Source organism: Perna viridis, chromosome 4 (genome assembly GCF_037379345.1).
Source record: "Perna viridis isolate PV_CMFRI_1.1 ecotype Kerala chromosome 4, ASM3737934v1, whole genome shotgun sequence".
Lineage (NCBI taxonomy): Eukaryota > Metazoa > Mollusca > Bivalvia > Mytilida > Mytilidae > Perna > Perna viridis.
Genome location: NC_142448.1, coordinates 6,658,465 through 6,676,113, shown reverse-complemented (window position 1 = coordinate 6,676,113; position 17,649 = coordinate 6,658,465). Strand labels below are relative to the sequence as shown.

The window sequence follows — 17,649 nt, the reverse complement described above, 5'->3', positions numbered from 1 at the left end:
TGAAATATAATATTGTCTAGAATGTCACAGGAGGCATTTATTTCTTGCAAAATACGTACCGTATAAAACAATTTGAATAATTACATATGTCAGCTACATTGCTACTCATTTAAATGCATGTAAAATCACTGAAGACAAAAGTTTCCATTTTGATTTTCCTTAAAACATGGGAAAAAAATTGTTACACAATAATATGCAGATATTGTCTATCTCTAAAATTCACAGGACGTATTATGCAGAAAAAAAATAAGTATGATAAACTGTCATTTAGAATTACGAAAACAATAAAATGTACTAAAATAAACACCAATATGTTCAAATCTATTAGTTATTTTAATTGATATTCAGTTCATTTTGTACTCATTATCTTAGAATTCATCTTTAAAAATGTTGGAAAATTCAACTATTGAAACGCTGAGTTACCATACTTATCATACACGAAACAGCACACTTGAAAAGTATCAAAGTATAATTGTTTTAGAAATATAATTATTATAAATGTAATTTATAAATAATTATACCCCATCTGGTTTATAAAGGAGAAAAATCGAAATTATCAACTTTCTGATCTTGAATAAATTAATAACTGTTTGGTTCCGTCAATTTTTTATTTATAAGATCAACAATATAAATAATTTGTATGATTACTTACGGAATAGGAGAAGACATTGTGATGAAACCAAGTTTTCTCTGTTTAGAATCAGCAGAAACAGCATTTTTCAGGTCTTTCATACGTCGTTAACGCTTAGGCATTTTAGATTTTATTAGTAGACTAGATCAATGAAGAATGAGTACAAGTTGGTGAAGATTCAAGAAGGTGTCACATAGTGACAGCAACGATTTGTTTATTTTTCAATTAATATATCACATTAATTCTTGGCAGGACAGTTTACACACCTTATGCAAGTTAATTAGTATCCATTAGTCAACATAAGCCTGGGACATATTTACAGACTTTAATCATCGACTTGATCAATAATTTGATCTTGTTGTGTCTAAGGGGGCAATTACGGCAAGTGTTGGGTGATATGAGGGCAATTCCACTTTTCATGGAGACAAGTGAATGGCGCTTCCTGGGGGCAGCATGTGGGGTTGGAGGGCACGGCATGGCGCAGCACCATTCTAAAAATCGCTAGGGAAACCTCTATAATGCATGGATTTTACCACTAGCTTCACTTCCAGAAGAAATGCATTATAATACAAAATGCTGATGAAATTATATTAAATTGTATAAGTCTCCATATATATAATACTAAAACAGAGTCAGAGGACTACATTGTAAATTGTAATGGCTAAACCCTTAAAAATTCTACATACATGGATAACGAAGATACAAATTCATAGATATTTTGCAGAATAATGTCTTAATCGATGTATATTCTTTCTATGGAACTGATGTTTCAACTCATTATGAAAATATTTTACTCAGGTGTGTAAAAACAGTGATGAATCATTGAGTTTTGAAGGGATTGTCCTAAAACCTCTAATTTTCGTACTGAACAGTATGGAATTTGCCAACGACTTTTCATTGCAAAGCTATGCACTAATATTTGTTTCCGTTTTTAAGAGTCAGAACGGGTTACACCCATAATCTTTAAAAAGTTTCTACCTGGCAAAACATTCGCCATATTGAAACGATGTTTACACTGATATCGAGGCTATATCCGGTTTAGTTACTCTAAATAATATTCTCCTTCTTCAAGGGAGCACCATACAGAGTACCTGTAAAATGCAAAACGAATTCGAAACGAAATGAGTTGCACGAAATCCAGTTACATTTATAGATTAATATGGACAGTACATCACTCATTCTTTCAGCGACATCCTATAAATGTATAATGTAATATGCTACCGAAGAAAGCGTTAATGGTTGTATTATCAACTGGGTTCCGCACACTTATGTCCAGAAAAAGCATAAATAGCCGGTTTATACCTTCAATTTCAGGAGCTTAAACAAAGCATCATGGCAACTTCATTTGAAAATGCAATTGAGAACCAAACCAGTCTCAGAAAATATATTCCCTAGAATCAACGATTAATATACAAAACGAATCATAGCTTTTCCAAAAATAGTGTTGGCTATTACAGTCTCCAGTAGGCGCCAAGATGTTTACGAAAATGACATAATCAGTATTACCCGTAATTATTGGGTACTTAAAAATTGCGAAACGATAATGAAACGAATTTATCGACAAAACAGTATCGAAACGAAACAATTCGAAACCAAATGAATCAAAACGAAATAAAACCAAAATAAAACGATACAAATCGAACAAGAATGAAACGAAAATAAACGAAATAAAAGAAATTTTTGAAGGTGTTTTGCAGTTTATAGCAACCCAATTTTTTTTATTGCTACGCCGGACAATTCAACCCAAAAATATTTCGGACTTTGACAACTGATAACGAATGACGGACATTTCGGCCCATAGACACTTCAGACAATGACTGAATAATGCATTAGGAATTCTAAAAGCCGTAGATCATTACAAAATTTACCATATTGGAAGGTTATAAGAATAATATATCAAATCAGAACTGACAAAAATTATCAAACGTGTTTTTAATTCATGTTTCTAAAGTGCGGAGGTGCTGTTTTGTCTAAAATACGACACTGAGTTAGGCATAGTCCAAAATCATAATATATTTTTTGTTATAAAACCCCGACTCTAAATGCAGTTTAATTGACTTGATTTGACTAGATGTCCGATGCATAATAATTGAATGTTTTTGTTACATTGAATGTCTTTTCTGATTTATATCGTTTCTTTTCGATTTGTGGAACGTTTCTTTTCGATTTCATTTCGTTTCGTATCGTTTTGATTATTTTCGCATGTTACAGGTATCCACACATCTACGAACTTCGTGTTATTTTCAAAAATATTTTGGAATTACAAATATGGACAAATATACAAAGCATGATATACACGTATTGTTAGGGTACAACATGAATTGACATTTGGAAAGAACTGACACCTCGTTTGCACTATATAGGAATGGGTTATCAAGGGAACTATAAGATTCTAGCAGACATCCAAAGATTGTAACCCAAGGATAAATACCAGACATGGAAACTCATAAATACACACACACACACACACACACACACACAACAATAAACATGATGCGTAAAACTGGGCTAAACCTATGACGTGTTTACAAACATTATTAAAAAGATATAAAACAAATAAAAAACTCTCCGTTTCATTGTTATAATGTGAGTTAGCAGTATGAGTTCGAGTCCCGCGGAGGGAACGACCAAAATTTGCATTGCAAATTTGATAGTTCTAACATCGTTGGGAATTTTTCAGACCTTTCTATACGTTTACATATCTTCCCTGTATCAATTTGATCCGATGGAGCAGTGAGGCGAATATAGAGTCGTCACTTTCTGAGACGTTTGTATAATATTGATTTGTTGTGACATGCATCATTAATTTGATCCTCTATCCTACATAATAACACCTAGATGAACTGTCCCGTACTACCATACATCGTGTACCAAGTTACAACCCTAGATTAATCCTACGAGGAGGAATGAGCCGGCCAGCGAAAGCTAAATTTTTATATAGCCTAGCTGGCTGAGTGGTCTAGGGCGCTGGACTTTGTGCAGCCGTGTTGCCATAGATGTCACAGCGGTATGAGTTCAAGTCCCGCGGACGGAACAACCAAAATTTGCATTGCAAATTTGACAGCTCTAACATCGTTGGGAATTTTTCAGACCTTGATATATATATATATATATATATATATCATCCCGAAATATGCAAAATTAAACTTACCACTACAGAAGTTTTATGGTCGTTATCATGAACTCGTGGATCGTTATGGTGTATCCATCAGCACCATGAAAACTGATTTATTCAACGGGTCATAGTTTTCCTTCCCTCGTTTGTCTACCCCGGATTGACTTTTTATGAGCAACTCGGCGGGTGTTTCTAGAAAAGCAGAGGACGCTTACCCTACCGGTGCACCTGGTCCGTGCTCCCAGTTTTTAGTGGAGTCCGAGTTGCTCATTTACTTTTGTTACTTTGTATGTATGATTTTAGTTACTTTATGTTCTTTGTTGTGTATGTCTGTTTTCCATGTCTGGTCTTTGTCCCTGGATTACATTCTTTTGATTACCGCTATAACCTTTGTTCCCTTGATTACTCTACCACTTACTTCCATATTGAATATTACAATGATTTAGAAGCTTATAGATCAAACTATTTTATGTAGTTCGGAGATTGGAATTTTGATTTTTATGGGGCTAATATTAGTTATTCATTCTGTCCTGCCATTTTATCTTGAGAAATTGTAGGTATTGCCTTTTTTCAGTTTTTTCTTTTGAAAATAAACAAAAAGTATATCCTGCCTTTTCATTTCCACAGATACTTGGGGTTGGAATTTTTTTGTTGTTTTTTTTTGTTTTTGTTTAGGACAAAAAAATACGAAATCGTGTTATTACAGCAAATATTGCATTTATAATATCCATATATATATATACATGAAGTTTTCTGATATATGGGGCGCGACTGTTATGTAGGACGAAGCTACAAAAAAAGAACAAAAAGAAACGACCTCAAGTACCCGTGGGACCCAACGGGCGGGTAATGAAAAAACTATTATACATTGAACTATTGATGTCCCTTCGTAGAGCAAAAATCGATAGAACAATCCGAGTCGGTGTACAAGTTTACCAAGGTTTCCATTTAACCAATGTTATTGTAAGTTACAGCTAATTATGACGCGGTACAGATAATACCAAGATTTCCGTATGACTGACGAGTTTTACATTTAGGTTTTGGTCGAATCAATGCAATGAAGACCTCGCTAGTGTATACACTAACAGCTGAGTTCAATATTTCTCCGAGTTGAGCCGCGGCATCGATTTCTGCTTCAAAATGGATCACAAAGACTGTCACGATGGCACGTGGAATACAACGTGCCTCTGTGTCTGTTATTTATTTTTTATTTTAGGTTCAACTCGGTTTTTTGACATTATCGTCACATCAATGTAATTTCGCATGTGTGGCCGTAAACGTGAATGTGGATCTTTACCAGGAACTTCTGTATCAACCGAAGTTATTCAGATCTTCCTTTTGTTGGTTAAATCACTGTAAGAATAAAAAGTTTAAAGCAGCAATATTCATATAATTCAATAAATATTCAGTGATTAAACTAAAATGCAAATGCTTAGATTTCGTTGCTTAAATGTTGTGTGCATGTTTTTTTTTCTCTCTCTCTCACTTTCTTTTCTTTTTCATTTTTATTTTGTCTTATACTGAAATCCGGAAAGGTGTGCAGCTGTTGAGGAAGACCTTATCTAATGAACAAGTACTATCTTTATAAAAAGATAGCAGACGCAGTAAAATTTTGTTCTTTTAACTAATAATTTTTCTACATTTCATTCAAGAAAATAACACATGTCACTCAATTTCGATACAATTTTTCGAACGCCACTGAGTTACCAGTATTTGCCCAATCGGGAAAAAGAATAGCGATCAGGTGACTTGTGTTTCCATAGAAGAGCATCTTTAAGGTCAAAGGGTATAAAGCGAAACTATACCTTCTCAATAAGCAGGGTTAATGACGTTAGTTTTTATGTGTGTACTTTTTTATTCTTGAATATTTACCATTTATTACTTTTATACTGCAACACAGAGATGTCTACCTCTTATCTTGACCGACAAAAGAGGAAACCTTTCAACTGCATGTTTACTCTATGACTAAAAAAGAAAACTTTGATTTTCCCATCATCAACTATCCTTTTCTATAATTAGTAACATTCCAGCTGCTCCAGCGTATTTTGTTTTTTTTTAAGGTCAACCTATACGCTAGATATTGCGACAATTAATCAGATTTTTAAGATACAGCTTAGCGACATAGGCATAATTAACTGGGACAAAGATAAATATGCTATTTATTACAGTCGTCATATCGAAGTTCCATGGTTGTCATTATACATGACCTATTTATCCGACGTCGAGTGAAAGTATGACTTCGTTGTCGGCACTGTCTCAGATATTCTTTTTTTTTTTTTTGCTGACGCCTCTGTCTCGGATATTTTCTTTTTTTAGCAGACTAGACCTTCGAGAGCAAAGAAGGTATCGTGCAAGAAAGTTAGTAGGAACTGCTGCCCTTCCGGAGTAAATCGGTTCACCACAGTTTTCAGGGGGGCTTATGCCGTTTTGCCGTTTGTGTGTGTATGTGTATGTGTGTTTAGTTCTTTTGTGTTGTAGGATGTTTGCCCAATAGTTCGATATTAGTTTTTGTTTTTTTTCCGTAAAACTACAATTGCATTTTCTTCCTAATCAAAAAGTGTGTTTGTATGTGTGCTTATTGTAGTTTTACGTCAATTGGTGGATGAAAAATTGTACTTTACATTTTTTGGGTTGAGATCATTTTCATTTACAGGGCAAAACCCCGCCTTGGATTTCATAGTCTAACATTAAGCCCAATGTACTACAGAAGATGGAAGCAATATTCAGCCCACACGGAGACTGACTCCTCTTCACTGTGTCTCCTATATATTCCACACCTTTGGCGGAGAAGCAACAACTAACAGTTCAAAGTCTCTGGCATACATGTATATGATCGAATCTCCGTCCCTTTAAATGGAGTAGCACCAAACGCAAATGTCATTGGACAGTCTATGTGGTAAATGGTAGATTAATAGCGGGGTTTAGTGTCTCGAATTATTCCGTCCGCATGATACACGAAAGGGCAGTCGAGGACGTTAAAAACCTCATGATGTAGTCAGTATTGGGTCCTTATTACCCAATACAACTCAAGAGATTGGACTTCCGTTCCTCCATGGCTTCAAGTAAGAAAATAGCTTGCCAGACATCTAGCATTGCTGGTCCTTGTATGACATTGAGAATAACCGCTGTTTAGTCGATCACACCATTTTTGCATTCTATTTTTCTATGCTTACTGATGCGTATAAGTTGTAGCAAGTAGGATTTGTTTTGGGCATCCACGAATCTGACGCGAATTCTATCATAATCTGTATACTCTGATAGCACTAAAACAATCAAGGCAGGGGATTTTATAATCGTTCATCAATGTAGCTATATATATATATATATATGATGCAAATTATATCCCATCCCTAGAGTGACATTCAGTTAAAATCAATTCTAAAATCTCATGAAATTTAAAAGTTGTGAAAAGGGTTGTCATAAAATCCAGTGTTTCTGCTTACAGTGAGGAACTATATCGAAAATCAATACAGCAGCTTCCACTTATCACTTTCCTAATCAAATATTCCTTATAAATGTAAGTAAATTCGGAATTCACAGTTTCTCATACGCAGAGATCAGAGAAACAGGTGCACAGTGAGTATCGTCAGTTTTCCAGAAATGGAACCCGTGGTGAAACAGTCAAATGTTGGACAATTTACTGATTTGGAACACCGAGGAATTGGCTGTCTTTATTTCGTACTCGGTAAGTTTTCCCTTATTTATTTCGTTTGTTTATCTTAGTTCAGCCACTTTAGTACGGTATGTTAACGACACGCGCAATACATCATACAATGACATGTCCCTGCGTCAAATATGTCGGATATTGTTAGGGAAAGCGTCCATCTTGTCTTGGCGAAAAACATGAGTAAGTGAGAAATGTATATCTTAAACAATCTAGGCCCTTATATACAACTTTGTCATTATTTGATAGGACAGGTTCCATCGTCTTCGTGCTGATCGACCGAGAAATGAATTTACGCGAAAATGTTGGTATTCACAAAAAAACACAAACAAACAAACAAAATTAAACACACACCTGCACGGTGCATTTGCCAACTAGTTTCTCAATTTCCGATATTTTGCAATTATTAAAAGTGAAGACACAGCTTTTTGCTCATAAGTGTGTATTTACATGATTAATACGCATCCCGTGCGCCAGTGCTCACCACAGTAGGGGCAGAGATAGGAGTTATAACATCTTTTGACTGTAACAAACAAAGCAATGATTATGACACTTAATTATAAGTTTGATCACAGTAACAGTCATAAAGCTTAAAACTGTTATAATAATTCAACGAATTCAGTTTAAGTTCTGTCATTAAACCTTAAACTCTGCAATTTCTTTCTATCCTAGACTTCTGACAAAAATCCCTGGTTTAAATATTTTGTGTGAATTCATATAAAAATAACACAGTTTATTTTCGCACAAATGTCCCGGGCCCCTAAACCATAAGCAAATATTTTGACAAAAGTTTTGATTTGACCTGAATTATTTTTTTTTACATTTTATTTAAATAATGATGCATGATGAAAAATTAAGCAAATACCACTGAGTACACATTTTAATACGCTTTATAGAAACGCAATGACTGCTGGGTGAAAGTTCAAATTATACCTTCGTTATGTTTTTAATAATGTTTTATTATTACTATTTAAATCGCTACTTTTTTCATACCCGGACCTAATTTTCACAAACATTTTAGCGTTCAAATAATGGGAAACACCATGTAAAATTTGTATAATATGAAGTTATATTTTGACATTGTTTCCACAATAGATCAAACACTGACGATCGTTTTTTTTTCTCTCGTTGTTTTAATGTGATATTTTTAACATTTTTGGAATGAAAAATATGTAACACATTAATTCTTTAGTAACGATACTACAGTTTTCTATTCATGTATTGGTTTTAAAAATGATAATGCCTCAGATGAAAACCTTTAATTTCGAGATAGAGTAAAACAAGCCAAGCCAGCAATTTACATTTTTCAGCATACATATAAATACAGTAAATTGACAACAAACACGTACATTGCGAACAGGAATTAGGAGAATTATCAGACAATTTGTCTAAAATAAGATCTTTGATTAAGTTGCCTGCTTATATGGAGTTGGCTAATTATTGCAGTTAATTTCTTGCATACAGTCTAAAATAGTTATATGATTTAGTTTGCTATGTGGAAATAAAAGTACGATTGACTTAATTAAAAGCTGGTGTTTCGCATATAGAAACTGGCACATATAAAGGCAAAATACTGGGTAAACACTGAATTTGTTTAAGATGAAGCATTTACTACCAGTCTACTGTGTTTTCTACCACGCTGGCAGCCATGCCATACATTTACCAATGGGGGGGGGTCTTTTTATGTAAAAACGTATTGATTACATTTGTTGAAGACCTATTTTGATCTGTTTTTACTATTTTGGATTTAAGTTATGCGCTGTTTGTTGCGTTTCACCGTATTCAGTCTTTTCTCCATTAATGTTATCAATTTACTCCAAACATTTGTTCACCTATCACAGACAATTAAAAAAACTGAAAAAAGCAATATTGACATTTTTGACATATTACAAAAACTTCATTCCGTGAAAGACAAATGAGAGAAGTGAGCAAAAACACGCATGGAGTAGTTTTTTGCTAATTTCTCCCGCTAGATAAGGCACTGCCTATTTATGCATCTCCTTATATGTCAATCGTACTGAAGGGGTGGTTCGTATGTGTAGATTTTGACATCTCTACATTTTTTTGTTTTGACCTGAACAATGTGTATCATCAGAATTGAATCATCAAGTTAAACAAAGAATAACAAGAAAAATACAATGATACCAATAGTATAAAAATGATTTAGAAGCGTCATTTAGACACATCTTTTATATATTTTCATAGACCCCAAGAGCTATAGTTGGTTCATATCTCTGATAGTTTTCTTCAAATGTATACTTCGTGCTCTTTATTATTTCCCAAAGTCATTGGTTAATTTTGTAGTGAATGTTTAAGCAAACAAAAATGGCGGAAATGTTTTAACATTAGGCAAGCAGATGGTTTCTTAGATGAATCTCAGATCACGGGTCTTCGCTTACATATCACACGCCATTTAGTGTGGCAACTTTCTTATGTAGTTCTACTAATCAAAATGTAACTCTGATAATCTAGAAAGTAATATTAGTACTTCATATGTGACCCCTTACATTAAAAGGGGGACTGTTAAGGCCTTATAAAACTAGTTTAACCCCACCGCAGGTTCATGCACCTGTCTACAGTCAGACTTTTAAGAACTGTCATCGTTCTGAAATAGTGGATTTTATTGTTGTCGGGACTTGGCTTGTCTTTGATTATATGTCACTGTCGCCATTAAGTAAAACAATTGCTATCGTATGAGATTTCACTTGACTTAATTATAACGAAGCCTCTGTTACGTGATAACAAGAGATAACTGGAAAAATCAGTTTGATGTGACTATGGATATATTTCGTTGCCATGGCGACTCCACTTTCTAAATATCTGAAAGCATCCAGTAGCTTATCGATAATCAAAATTGTCACGATGACTGTAGTACTTTTCGTGAAGAAACTCGTAAGTATGATTCTAATTGTATTAAAATAGACAAAAAAGACTAAAACCCGCGAAGCCGTGAAATAAACTGCTCTGTGTTGATTTTTATCCAGCTTTCTCTTTGCCTTAAGCACGTTATACTATTGTAGTTGATATTGAGTCCTATCTGTCGAACGTAAATGATGTCCATTTTGCATTCATATGATTTAATACTTAATGCTGTGTTCACATGTAGTCATTTGTGAAAATCATGGCGAATTAACACACTGGGTATCATTGCACACGGAACCAGAGATGGCACAAACCAGAGTAGACACGATGAGCTCGGAGCTAATAATCTAAATAAATTTTGAAACAATGGACCGCGAAATATTGTGCAATATCGAAAACGTATGATAATTGGCCTTCGTTTGATTCGAATCGTTCACAATTAGAACATGCATTTCGCCTAATAGTTCAAACTGATACGAATTTCTATTGAATGTGCACTTTAAGTACGTGTGAAGGCGCCCTGCATATGTTCATCCTTATCTTTCTCTATTCTCTAAAAACCAAAAACATCAATACAGAGAAATACAAGCGTACATATACATTTACAATAACTAGTGTTACAAAAAAATATCACAATTCACAAAATGTAATACCTAGAGGCTACGAATTCACTTGGAGGTTTTTATTTAATAATGGCATTGCTCACCAAGGATTTTACGGTAATATAGTTTATAAAACACATTCTTTCAAACAAAATCCGATGGATTTTTCAATTGGCCTTGCTATATTTACTTTTTAAGGATGCGATTTTCATATCATTGTCATATCAACAATGACCCTATCACTTTCCCATTTATACATTTTTCTAATAACCTTTTCCCCATATTTCTAGACGCCCAACAGTTTGCTCTTGAAAACTGTACGTAATTCTTAGGATCTTTTTTATCTACTTTTTGTTTAAAAAATAGTGACAATAAGGGCAGTAACATTGTTCAATTGTCGGTTAAAGATAATATTTTTTTTATGTTCGTAATGAGCTAATTAGCCGGTATGCAACATTATCAGGCCGATTAGATTTAATGCAATCCTATTATTTGATGACACATCTTTAAACTGATTACAGTAAAACCCGGCAAATTTGCTTTAGAAATAATAAAATGGATTTGACAGTCGCAATGAACAAAATCTAGCTGAAAAGAAATAATGAACGCTGCTGATTATCTCAATATACGCACTACGTACAAACCAACGAACAACATAATAAAAAATACACAAAAAGTTATGAAAGTTAGGTCAAAGTAATGAATATAATTTGTAAGCTAGGAAACCCAGGGTTGAATAATTACAAAACAAAATACTTTGATTCGAAGCATCAAAATTAAAATTACATCTTTGTTCTTTTCCAGGATCTCTTGGGGTTATGTCGAACAGTTTTATGATGAATGTTTTTATCCGGGACAGTGTATTGGCGGCTCCGAAGAAAGTACTACATATCAATCTCTGTATCAGTAATATATTTGTCTGTCTCGGATTTCCCTTTGCTGGGCTGTCGTCATTCAAAGGAAGGTAAGGATAGCTTCAGTTTTCAGTTCATTCGGATGACGTCTTTGAAAGTAGAATAGGTTGCCTCTGTGAAGGATTAGATAGGTTGTTTCCGTTTTGTTATACTTTCACCAATCTAAAAAGGAAATGATTATCTCGCCTGTTCCATTGAGACATTGAAACTATGACAGGTTGAGGGGCTCAGATTTCTATTTAATGGTATCCTACAAAACTGCTGCGTATTATTTTCCCTCGTGTTACTGATTCGGGGGCTGTAACATGGCGGATGGTTGTCCTTCTGAAAGTAGACAACTAACTGTGAATTAAGGGTAAAAACTAGACATATACTATGTTACGGTGACATAGCAAAGATGTCGCTATTTTACAATTGTTTCTTGATAGTAATTTTTTTTTGCAGATGGTTATTTGATACGTTTGGCTGTCAAGCGTATGGATTGGAGTCCTATACTGCTGGATATGCTGCCTTAGGTTTCGTCATAGCTCTATGTATTGAACGTTACTGTGCTATTCGCCATCCTGAGTTCTGTGAGTTAATTGTTTTGTTAAATTAGTAAATTGTACGGTTGAGTCATTAGTAGTCTTATAACAGATTCATGTGCAGATGTGAATTACATGGAAGCACAAACAGTTTATAAAATTCTAATATCCTAAGCTTTTTTCCCATATAAACATACATAGGCTATAACAAAATAAATTTGCATTTCTGTTTTAGCAATAACGACTATATGTATGGAAAATAACAAGCTTAAAAGAAAAAATTATTACTTATTTCATTCTAGATGATTCGACTTCTGCTCTGACCTGGTGGTTGGTGGCATTTGGGGTATGGATGACTGCCTTATTGTGGGCCTTGTTTCCTTTATTTGGTTGGAGTTCGTAAGTTTTATTTCATTTTTGATTTAGCGATGTCAAAATGGAATATTTCAAGCAATCTCGCTATTTTTTTTTATGTTGACAGCTTATTTTTTTTTCAATCATACTTTAATTCAAGGACCTAGTATAAATCGCGAAATTCACAACCTCTCCTCTTCCTGTATTTGAAATTATTATAATTGTCCATAAATGCTTTCAATTTATACTTATAATATTGAGTTTCTTCTTGTACTCTCTAGTTATGCACCTGAAGCTTCCGGGGTGGCTTGTGGTCTTAACTGGTTACGGAGAGACTATAGTCATGTGACCTATGGAGTAGCCCTTCTTGTCGGAACCGCATTCTTATACGTGGTTGCTGTGTTTTGTGTGTCCAGTTCTAAACCAGAGAGACCTGTTATTGTGACACGTGGCCAGGACTACGAATGGATGAATGACAGACAACTACGCTGGGTGAGATTGTTTTTTGCTTTAAGTCTGTAAAAATACAGGGTCCTGGTATGTGCATTTAATGGTAAATGGTATTGCCATTATTGGCATTTGTAGAATATATATTCCTTCTCGTGTTTCTGCATTAGTAATACCGATATTTCTGTTTACAGGTATGTATTGGATTCTTATTTTTCACTATTGTTGGCTGGGGTCCATATGCGATATTCTTGTGCTGGTCTTTATTCTCTGATGCCACAGAAGTATCCATGCTTGCTGCTTCACTACCGCCGCTGTTTGCCAAGGGTTGTACCGCACTCTATCCAATTGGTTATATGCTTGCAAGCGACAAGATACGAGATAGAATGATAGGAGGATTTATGGAGGAACCAGACAGGAAATCCAAATAAATCCAGAATACAGATGTTCTTTATATGAAACAATGAAACAACGACTACTTTGTATACTATTTTTTTTATTTTCCAAGTGATATGAAAAGTGAATGTTTCGTTTATTGAAAACAAAGAATTAAAAGGGAATAGGTCTGAAGTACATGTATAATGTGGTTGAATGTATTGCTTGTATTTTTGTATTGAATTAAAGTAAAGCCCCAAAGCACCAACTGAATTTCTCATTTAGTGAAACATACAGAAATAAAAACAAACACACAAAAACAAATCAGAAATACAGAAAAAGAGTCTATCAGTAATTCAATTATAGTCTCGACCCAGGTTAATGCTACCCTTACTCTTATGAGGGAGTCAATTTTGAAAACATGGCAGTATGTATACATAGTATATGTGTACAGATCCAGGCAATTGCAAAAGCCATTCATAGACCTGTATATCATGGGTCTCTAGTTTGATTCTTATGCAAGAAGGCAAAAACGATAGAGTCCTAATCTAACTGACTTTGGGGAGCATTGTAAGTTTGTTCTCCGTGGGACATATTTGATTAATACATTTAGCTATTTTGCAGGTTTTATGAGCACACACGGATCCACTCTGTATTCATTTGATACAGATTCTATGAGTTTCATTAAACTATATTCAACACAACTCGGCATAACACTTCGTAATACTTACTTAATAAAAAGAGATTAGTAGTAAGACATTAGTTGAATTGTGAAAGCCAAATCAATTGCCCAACATCGGAAACTGGGTTTCATGAATTATCCTCAGTTGTGAATATTTGACTCTTTCAATTGTTAAATGTGTGATTTGGTAAATTAAATGACCCCAAAATAAATAATTTAAAACTATTCATAAAAGACGAAAATCGACTTACTCTATAAAAAAGCAAAATGAATAACAATGAACATTTAAAAAAAAAACAACTACAGCAAATATGTTTTCCCTATTCAAATCGAACTAGAGACGTGGTCCGTTGGCGAAAGTCAAGCTGCTTCGAAAAGAGAAGTGACAAAATCCCCCTTAATTGAAAGGGAGCACATTTCTCAAGTTTAAACCTTAGTTTCAGTACTGATGTGATCATGAATTTTTTCTATTTCCCATGCATACATTAATCTTTTATTCACATCTTAATATAAACTTTTATCCATGAACATTTCGTATTATAAATATTGGATGTAAATATGTGATATGACTACAAGCATGAAAACAAATCTATCTATAAACAATATAAACCAGTACAGCTAGGACATCAAAGTTACTTCATTGAAATAGCTATTTCATTGCTTCAAGAACGTAAAAAATACAAATTATATCTTGTCAAATTTCAAGTAAGGCAGCTGACTCATTTTCCTCAATGGGTGCTACAGCCATGTTACATTTGTTATATTAACAATCAGGCAAATTTGTTATACGAGGTCTATGCTGTACAATGATACGAGGTCTATTCTTTACAATAATACGAGGTCTGGATCTGAATCAATTATTGTATATATATTTTCAAGAGGTCTATGCTTTACATTGATATAATATATACGCTGAACAATAATACAACGTCTATGCTGCACAATAATACGAGGTCTATGCTTTACAAGAATACGAGGTATATGCTTTACAATGATACGAGGTATATGTTTTACAATAATACGAGGTATATGCTGCACAATAGTATGAGGTCTATGCTGTACAATGTACAAGGTCTATGCTATATAATAATATGAGATCTATGCTGTACAGTATTACGACGTCTATGCTGTACAATGATATAAGGTCTACACTTAACAATGATACGAGGTCTATGCTGTTCAATTATACGAGGTCTATGCTGTACAATAATACGAGGTATATGCTTTACAATGATACGAGGTCTATGCTTTACAATAATACGAGGTCTATTCTGTACAATGATACGAGGTCTATGCTGTACAATGATACGAGGTCTATGCTTTACAATAATACGAGGTCTATGCTTTACAATGATAATACGAGGTCTATTCTTTACAACAATATAAGGTCTACGCTGTACAATGATATGAGGTCTATGCTTTACAACAATATAAGGTCTGTGCTGTACAATAACATGAGGTCTATGCTTTACAATGATACGAGGTCTATGGTGTACAATAATATGAGGTCTATGCTTTACAATGATACGAGGTCTATGGTGTACAATAATATGAGGTCTATGCTTTACAATGATACGAGGTCTATGCCTTACAATAATACGAGGTCTATGCTTTACAATAATACGAGGTCTATGCTGTACAATAATCAGAGGTATACGCTGTACAATTATATGAGGTCTATGCTGTACAATTATACCTAGGTCTATGCTTTACAACAATATAAGGTCTATGATGTTCAATGATACGAAGTATATGCTGTACAATGATAGGAGGTCTATGCTTTACAATAATACGAGGTATATGCTTTACAATGGTACGAGGTCTATGCTTTACAATAATACGACGTCTATGCTGTACAGTAATACGAGGTCTATGCTTTACAATGATACGAGGTCTATGCTGTACAATAATAAGAAAATTTATGCTTTACAATGATATGAGGTCTATGCTTTATTATGGCATGAGATATATGTGCTGAGCGATAATACCGAAATATCTTGTGAAATGTCACTTAATTTGTACCCATTTCTACAATTTTAACCTAACGTTTTGTAAAAAATAGCGGATCCAGAAATTTATTTAAGGAGTTCCAGGTAAACATTTGACAAATTCTTTGCACAAAGTTGACAAAATCTTCCTACCAAATCGGTTAGGGGTTCACTCGCCGGATCCCACTCTTGATCCGCCAAAGTGTCCCTGTACTGTTTGTCTGTCTATTTAAGAGTAATACATAATGATGTCAGGGAGTGTACAGTTATTACCAAAAAAAATATGAGATGGAGAATATATCGAATAATTGACAAAGTAAATGTTCGAAGTCGTTACCCTGAAAGATCCGCTTTGGATCACATTAGCTCCTCAACGATAACTTGGCATTGGATCGGCTTTCTGTTCTATATTACTGTCATAATTAACTTGAAAATGTGCTTGTGCGAGCGTCTTTTTTTGTGTTTGTTTGTTTGTTTGTTTTTGTTTGTTTTTGTTTGTTTTTGTTTCTGTTTGTTTCTGTTTGTTTTCTTGATTTAATCACAGTCCTGAACTCAATTAGTTTTCACAAAGCTTCTGAAACGAGATTAGAAGAGACAGACTACAAATATCATATCATGTAACTAATGACACATATTCAGTTACCATGACGATTCCATGTTTTCCAAAAAGTATCATGATGTTGATTAGGTAAATCTTCACAACATTGAAGTTATTTGTGCCAGAACTCGTTACATGGATACAATAACAACCCTTTAGATTTACACTTTTCAACACTTTAAACTTTGTACTTTGTTGTTGTATATTTCACCTATACGAACTGGTAATAGCATTTCAAAATTTTCATATTTAAAATGAATTCTTTTTAGTGGAGTCCAAGTTAGTCCGTTACTTTTGTTTCATTGTACGTGTTGTGTTCTACATTGTGTGTCTGTTTTTTTTTCGTCTAGCTGTTATCCCTGGATTGCATTCTTTTGATTTTCGGTATGATCTTGGTTCCCTTGATTACTCTTTGTTTCATTTGACCGGTTACAAAATTAATAAAGATAATTATATTTTATGCTGATACTTTTAGAACTGGTTGTGACATAAATATAGCAAAGTACACATTTAGTTTCCAAATGTCAGCTATAGCATATTGTACGATTTTGCGTTGTATTGACCACTCGTGATTGGATAAATTACCGAAGCAGCGACTGAAGATGATACATAGAAAATTCACCCGCCATTAACGAAAATATTTGAATGAACAGTATGCAAATGACAATAAATGGAATATTCATCGATAATTTTATTTAATAATTTGACCTTGACGACCAGAAGAATAAGACACACGCTAAGTCTGCGCTTTCAAATTGATCTGGATGTCGTGACATAGATCGTTCAATCACGTCACCGACCAGCGTGCTCATTTCAATAGTTTAACCTGGTAACCACCTAATAGTTTAACAAAAAACTTCGAAAATATATAGTCCGATACAGAGGTTAATTTA

General features: G+C 34.1%; 2 protein-coding genes across 10 annotated transcripts in view; one reads left to right on the top strand and one right to left on the bottom strand.

Moving 5' to 3' along the window:
- The window catches only part of LOC148618662 (rap guanine nucleotide exchange factor 6-like), a 68,091-nt gene extending 66,397 nt beyond the window's left edge, over window positions 1–1,694 (bottom strand). For 8 of the 9 annotated variants that reach the window (XM_088577783.1, XM_088577789.1, XM_088577792.1 and 5 more), the window contains exon 1: window positions 1,610–1,694. The gene's annotated coding sequence lies outside the window, so the exon portion shown is untranslated. Of the gene's footprint in view, window positions 1–652; window positions 780–1,609 lie in introns of those variants that run through there. The other variant, XM_088577779.1, reaches the window with a different exon arrangement.
- A 5,291-nt stretch (window positions 1,695–6,985) lies between these two features.
- LOC148618661 (visual pigment-like receptor peropsin) lies at window positions 6,986–13,742 on the top strand. The gene is made up of 6 exons (XM_088577776.1): window positions 6,986–7,431; window positions 11,679–11,838; window positions 12,233–12,360; window positions 12,615–12,711; window positions 12,948–13,158; window positions 13,308–13,742. The coding sequence occupies exons 1-6, from the start codon at window positions 7,347–7,349 to the stop codon at window positions 13,542–13,544; spliced, it is 918 nt and encodes a 305-aa protein (XP_088433902.1). The 5' UTR covers window positions 6,986–7,346; the 3' UTR covers window positions 13,545–13,742.
- The last annotated feature ends 3,907 nt before the right edge of the window (window positions 13,743–17,649 follow it).